Source organism: Castanea sativa, chromosome 6, assembly GCF_040712315.1.
Source record: "Castanea sativa cultivar Marrone di Chiusa Pesio chromosome 6, ASM4071231v1".
NCBI classification, from domain to species: Eukaryota; Viridiplantae; Streptophyta; class Magnoliopsida; order Fagales; family Fagaceae; genus Castanea; species Castanea sativa.
The window spans coordinates 22,740,553-22,748,277 of record NC_134018.1 but is presented as its reverse complement, the minus strand read 5'-3'; the positions used below and the strand labels follow the sequence as shown (position 1 = coordinate 22,748,277).

Sequence of the window (7,725 nt, the reverse complement as noted above, 5' to 3'; positions counted from 1 at the left end):
AGGTATTAGAATTCCTTTACTTGTAACCGCTTTGTTCTGATAATAGTAGATTCTCGGGAGTGGTGACTTTAAAATCATCCGGTGGGGTTTTTGCCGTGTTGGTTTTTCCAATTCGTAAACAAATCACCGTGTTAATTTATTTTCTGCTGCACTTTAGTTTATTAGTGATTTGTTTGTGCTACCACGCGTTTGCATGTTAATTTGATTAATTAATAAACTTAGTTAGTTAATCAATTAATTTATCACTAGGGGTCAATACATTTTGGCCTATTAAGTGGTATCAGAGTAGGCACACTCTGATTAAGGTTTAATCTTTGCTGTGAGATCCATTGACCCCTGTTTGTCATAGATAGAGAACATTCTCTTATTGTATCTCCTTTATTTGATGGAACTAACTATTCATACTAGAAAGTACGCATGAGAGCTTTCTTGCAGTCTCCAGATGAGAATGTGTGGCAAGCTGTAGAGATTGGCTGGACCAAGTCAAAGGAAGCGCCGGCCGATTGGGATGATGCTAAGATCAAGGCGGTAGACTTCAATAGCAGGGCATTGAATGCTTTATTCAGTGCAGTCATTAATGAAGAGTTCAAGAAGATATCCTTCACTAAAATTGCTAAGGAAGCATGGACTATCCTTCAGATAACCTATGAGGGAACCAAGGCTGTCAAGGATTCGAAACTTTAGAGGCTCACTAAAAGCTTCGAAGAGATTAAGATGGAGGAGGATGAGTCATTTGATGAGTTCTATGCCAGGCTCAAGGACATAGTGAACTCCACATTTAATCTTAGGGAAACCATTCCAGAACCTAAGATTGTGAGTAAGAAACTTAGATCTCTACCCGAAAGATTCCATACCAAGATCACTGCCATTGAGGAATCAAAGGACATTGACAAAATTCCTTTGACAGAGTTGGTTGGCAATCTGCAGACTTATAAGTTGGGTTTGATAAGGATCGAAAAATCAAGTAAGAGCAAGAGCATGGCATGAAGGCCAAGAGCAGTGACATTGATGAGTTTTCCGATAATGAAGATTCTAAAAGGAAGTCCTACATTACCCGACAATTCAAGAATTTCATGAAGAATGCCAATGCAAAGGGTTTCGACAAGGACCTTAGGCAATACAATTCTTCTCAGTCCAAGAGACAATACAAAGGGAAGAAGAATGCAAGGGAAAGCGGTCAGTACACTATTCCCTCAGGACCCAAGTGCTTTGGGTGTCAAGGCTTCGGGCACATGAAACAGGAGTGTCCCACTTATCTCAAGTTTATTGGCAAAAGCAAGGCACTTGCTGCTACATTAAACGACATCGAACCTGAGGATGAATCTGAAAATGAGGATAACGGAATCCTAGATGTCTTCACTGCTAGTGTCATCCTACTGAAAGGATTGTAGAAGATGTGAAAGAAGTAGAAAGCTTGGTGGAGTCAAAATTTGAGAAGATGGATGAGCAAGATGACATCCACACTACCTATGCAAAGTTATACAAGGTCTCGAAGAAACATGAAAAGTTGTATAGGTTGGCCACCAAGAAGCTCAGTGATGTGGAGCTTGAACGTGAAGAACTCTCTACAAAGTTTGATGAAGCCAATTAGACTATAGGAGTACTAAGGTTTGAGAACAACTTCCTAGCCGAGAAGACCAAGAAGCTTAAGGTAGAACTGTTCCAAGTCAGAGCTCAACTGGAAATGACTTCAAGCGCTAAGCTTGATGAGATGCTCAGTCTTTAGAAATCTGCTTATGATCAAATCGGTTTAGGGTATGATCTCTCTTCTTCTAACATTGCTTCTACTAGTACTACTATTTTTGTTTCTCATAGTAATAATGTTGAAATGGAGAACATTAATATCAAAACTGATTTAGCTAGTGAGAATATAGACAAGGGTAAATCTATCTTAGGAGCACCCCCTAAGCAGAATAAGAAAGAAGCTAAAAACCTTGGGGCTTAGAAGGGTAACTCTCAAAATCCTAAACAGAAGAAGTAGCATCGCTGTCAACACTGTGGAGTAGCCGATAATACTCGACCTAATTGCAATAAGTGGTTAGCCACTCAACAGAGCAGCAGCATGATCGCATCAGGAAACCAGAATCAGTTTCCATCCTCTTTTGCATCTCTTGGAGATCTTCTCAAAGCTCTCATGTTCTTTTTGAATTTGAACGGTTTCAACTCTTCCCTCTCACCACCGGCTCAAGGCTTTGCTTAAAGGAAATGTTCTTCCAAGGTGTGGAAGGAAAAGGGCTCCAAGTGATTTTATCACTTCTTTTCTCTCTCCCTATCTGTTTTTGATTGCATTACTTGTGTGTTTTTACTTTCTTGTTTTGAGTCAGTCTAGTTTTATGCATTGCTTTGCTTTGTTTAACATGTTTTTGTTGTTTAGTTTCAGTTTGTTTTTATTTTGTTCTTCATAAAAATAAAAAATTTGAAAAATTTGAAAAATACAAAAACAGTGTGTGTTTGTGTACTTTGGTGCTTGTGCACCTTGGATGGCCATTGAAATAAAGTTTTCTAAACTTTGTATCTCTTGTAACTTAGATAAGCATCTCTATGTATTACTAAGCAAGTGAGCTTTGTGGCTCGTGTTTGTGATGAGTAAAGTTAAATAATCTCTTGTACTTAACACTCATATCACTCTTTTTGACGAGAAGGACTAAAAAATCCTAAGAGAAAGGCATAAATAACCATCTCACCACTGTTGCCTGCCAATTATGAAATGACATTTGTATGCTTTGGCATAGCAAAAGTGAAATGTCAATGACATCTGTATGCTTCGGCATAGCAAAAGTGCAATGTCAAAAAGCTTAACATAATTGGGTATTTCTTTTCTATCCCTTATATGCCCATGCATGGTTTGCTTAAAAGAAAAATAAAAAGCAAAAAGATCAAAATGTTTTATATATGATTGCAAGCGTGTATTCTAGGGGATGTGGGAGTTACAGGATGTACCTCAAAGGTGATAGTCCCCATCAAACAGTTATGATCATGTGTGAGTTAAATTGATTTAGTCATATCTCAAATCGTCATAACATAGATACACTTATGCAATCTTGCGATGTTTTCACACACAACACGCAATATTCTTTGCTACTTTTGATACATGTGCAGGTATAATGTGATTTGGCCATCACAAGGTTTACATGTACTAATGTATGCTCACTAAACTGTCTTAATTTGTTTTTGAAATATAAAATTGGTTAGACTTGTTTAGTGTGTGTGTGTGTGTGTTTAGGGATCTATGCGCTTAACATTTTCGTTGAGAGATGATTTTAAGAGCTTAAAATGTTGTTTGGATCGTTGGTTGAGTTGCCTGTTTGATTGCATTCATGTCTGTGTTTTTCTCTTCTTTGAAAAACTATTTTTTTAAGCAATCTTGACAGCTCCTCAACACCTCTTGACACTTGGCTTATCTATCGAGCTCTTCAGTTGTTTCTTATCGCAATCTCGACACCTCTTGACAGCTAGGTTAATCAATCGAGAATATTTCTATCCCCTCGATAGCTCCTCGACAGATCCTTGATCCATCAAGCTTCCTTTTGCCTTGGACACCTTCTCAATAGTTGCATCTATCGAACCCTTTAAAGCTCGACACCTGTCGACACCTCTCGTTCTGTCGACATTTAGTGAGCTTCTATAGAAAGGGTCTTCGCGATCTCAGTCGCACTTTCCTCGATCTCTCTCGATTGCTCTCAACCGTTTCACCTCCTAAACACATTTTTCTCTCTCTAAACCTTTTCCTCAAGGATTCGACCTTAATTGAGTTTTTCTTCACTTGGTAAGTGTTGAAATCCTTCATTTTCATGCATTTAATCTTTTATGACCTAACTTTTGGGGTTTGAAAAATTTGGGGTTTTTCAAATCAAAGAGGTTTTGGCAAAATTTTTGGGATGGGTTTTGTAGTTTTGATCTTAAAATTTCATGCATTGCATCTCATTTGCATTTTACCTATATTGTCATGCATTTAGATGTGTGCTATATATGTTACCTAATTGTGTGCTGGTAGGATTGGATTGGGTTGAGCCCATGATGCAATTATCTTTGCATGTCACATGTTCATGCATTCCCATGCATACGTCCTTTCTATTCAATATATCTTGATATATTTGAACTGCTTGAGACTTTTTTGATTGCCTTTTTCTCTCTCTCTCTCTCTCTCTTTCTCTTTCTCTTTCTCTCTCTTCTGTTTGCGTTAGTCTGCTTCTATGGCACCCAAACGTAAATCTATTTCGTCCCAAAACCCTCTTCGTTCCAAGGCATCCTCTTCTTCCGATCCTACTCCTTCACACATCCGGTTCCGTGATGAGATGGCCAAATCAGACTTCTTTGAGAACTTTTCTTAACGAGGCATTCATTCGGAACGCCAAGTCATTTTGTTAGACTTCTCCGACACTGACCTTGCCATTGTCATCCACGGTAGAGAATAGGAGTCACTGTGTGGCATCCTGGTCACATGTCCTTCCGTGCTGATCTAAGAGTTTTATTCCAACATGTATGGATTCGATTATTCAGTACCTCAGTTTTCCACTTGCGTTCGAGGTACACGCATTATGGTTACCCCTGATATTGTATCCCACATGCTCCATGTCCCTAGGGTAGCGCATCCTAACTACTCTAGTTGTGATCGTCTAAAGACCGTGTCTAAAGATGAGCTTATATCCTCTTTTTGTGAGCACCTTTCTGATTGGGGTGAGCGTCAGTTCACCTATTATTTTGGCTTTGCTAAAGGCCCTCAGTTTCTTAACATGGTCATATGACATAATGGTGCTAGAGAGACCAATTGGTAGAAAAGCCGAAAAGGCTAAGCGAAAGAGAACAGATGGTGATATGGGTTTTGAGGGTTATTTGGCGAAAAAATTGCAATATATTCAGGAATCACATGAATAAGACAAAGAGGTTCTTCGCATCAAAGCAGATAGGGTTCAAGTGGGTACACAAAGAGCTGATAATAAAAAGGAAAGGCTTCGTCTTGAAACTATTAGGGAGGAGGGACAAATAATGACCATGGAGACAAGTGGCATGAATGAAAAAGAAAGACTTTATTTTGAAAATCTCAAGGATCAAATTCTTGCAAGACATAATTTAGAGTAAATAGTTGGGTTTGACCTAAGGAGATGATTTCTTGTCGTAACCTTACTTTGGTAGTAGATTATTTTAGGGTTGGGATTCGACATATGTAGATATTTTGTTTCAACCTTATTTTGGTAATAGCTTATTTTAAGCGTAGGTTTGGAACAGTTCCAACTTGATTAATTGGCAGTAAGTTGTGCCACTCATGTAATTACATCATTTTTGCTTGTACGAAAAACTTATGTATTTTCTATGTTTGATATCATATCTTCTACACTTATGTATTTTCTATGTTTGATGTCATTTGCCTTTGTTGTAAATGACATGTAATCTAAATCTTGGTACTGGTCTTAGATTTTGTCTTGAATTAGCTACCTCTAGCTTTGTTTATTTCTTTTTTTTTTTTCTTTTTAAATTTTAATCTTTAAATGTCAAGTTTGACCATGCTCACATCATAAAAGACTTTATCTTTGTTACCTAGGTTATTTGAACCCTAAAGAAACCTACAATTACAGCCATATTACAAAAGTACACAAGTGTCATGTTATCACATAGGCATGGCCAATTGAACACATCGACCCTCTCTCTCTATATATATATGAAGTAAATGCTTTTGTAAGTCTCAATTCCAGTCTTTAGATATGGCTTGGGTTTTATGCTGGTTGTCAAACTCTACTGTAGCTCTCCCATTTTCTCCACATTTGAGACTGGCTATGTTAACTAAGCATGACAAAGGAGGAGTTTTGGATGTTAGAAAAACTTCTCTACTGAATGTTTAAGATGCCTCTCTTTAGACCATTTATGTATTTTTGCATAGCTAGTCTGAAGCCCAAATAAAGGAAAATGATTGTGGTAGATTGACATCCAGTGTAAACTTTTGTCATATCTTATGAACATGGATTTATATGATTTTAACATATTCGGTTTTTTTCCTTTATTGGGTGAAACCTCCCATATGATCCACAAATCATTTCTCTCTCTCTCTCTCTCTCTCTCTCTCAAGTAAATCTCTTTCCAATTTCATTGCTTAATATAGATTTACAATGGGAATTTTTCATGATACTAGCCTTTTCTTCTCTTACATAAAAATTTCATAGTGAGCTCTGGCTAGGTGTATTTGGTTTCATTTTCCTATGTTTCTTTTCCTGCATTCTCACATAGTTTCTTTTTAAGGCTGGATAGCGTAGCATCCAATTATGTCTTGTGAATTGAAAATGCTGAACACAATTTATGTTAGTTTTTAGCCTGTCTTAGACATGAATTGACCTTTTTTTTTGTTGCATAAATGCTTGTAATTGACCTTTAATAGCTTGACATATGGTTGAGGATCACAGAAACTTAATTTTGCAGTGGACAAGTATTGCAGCTCATTCCTTATTATGTGTAAACTTCTTAGTGCAGATTGTTTTTTTTTTCTTCCTAGTGGGAAAGCATGTTGTTATTTCGGAGGAGATTTCGGATGAGTCGGTCTCTTTTTCTCCGTATTCAATCTAAGGTAGAAACTTATGAATCTTACTTTATCCAAAAAAGAGATAGTGCCCAAAGACTCGGGTTATCTTATCTTCAAAAGATAACAACTACACTTAGGACGCTTGCGTATTGAGTTGCACCTGATTTTATGGATGAGTATGTGCGGATTGGAGAATCCACTGCAATAAAAAGTCTGAAAAAAATTTGTTAAAGTTGTGGTTGATATTTTCTCCAAGGAATACTTGAGGTCCCCAAACAATGAAAACATTACTAGAATTTTAGCCAATGGGGAAAGAAGTGGATTTCCAGGGAAGCTAGGATGCATTGATTGCATGCATTGGAAATGAAAAAATTGTCTAGCTGCATGGAAAGGTCAGTACTTTGGTCACATTCGTGAGCCAACCATTGTTTTGGAAGCAGTGGCATCATTTGATCTTTGGATATGACATGCATTTTTTGGGTTACCTGGGTCAAATAATGACATTAATATATTAGAACAGTCTCCTCTATTTTCTAAGCTCGAACAAGGACGTGCTCCTGTAGTTAATTACTCAATCAATGGCCATGAGTATACAATGGGATACTACCTTGCCGATGGCATATATTCAAAGTGGTCAACATTTGTTAAAACAATTCCATCTCCACGTGGAGAAAAAATAAAATTATTTGCAAAAGTCCAACAGGCAAATAGGAAGGATGTAAAGCGTGCATTTGGAGCGCTTCAAGCAAGATTCGCAATTGTGCGTGGACTTGCAAGATTTTTCTATATTGAAACGCTCCAAGACATCATGAAAGCATGCATAATTCTTCATAACATGATCGTTGAGGATGAGCGAGATGTAAATGAAGTGGTGGAATTAGATTATGAGCAAATTGATGACAATCCTACTATACAACTGTCATGGGAGCTCACAAATGAATTTACGGACTTCATTAAAACCCATCAATGTATTCAAGACCATGAAATTCATTCTTAACTCCAAACAGACCTTGTTGAGCATTTATGGCAATTACAAGGGGAGTTGCGGGAACTTTAGTGCGTGAGTTATGCATGTGGGGTTTTATTGTAATTTGATATATGTACGAGTCTTCTAAAGAGAACATTGATAATTATGTATGTGGATTTTTAAAGTTGGCAAGTTGAGTACATTAATATTTGGCAGGTTGCATGTATATATATGTATGTGGATTTTATAA

At 37.3% G+C, this 7,725-nt stretch overlaps 1 protein-coding gene across 1 annotated transcript; it reads left to right on the top strand.

The window, feature by feature from the left end:
• Positions 1-983: 983 nt before the first annotated feature.
• On the top strand, positions 984-7,505 carry LOC142639663 (uncharacterized). Its single transcript, XM_075813812.1, has 2 exons — positions 984-1,176; positions 7,024-7,505. Exons 1-2 carry the CDS (start codon positions 984-986, stop codon positions 7,503-7,505), a joined length of 675 nt encoding a protein of 224 aa, XP_075669927.1.
• The last annotated feature ends 220 nt before the right edge of the window (positions 7,506-7,725 follow it).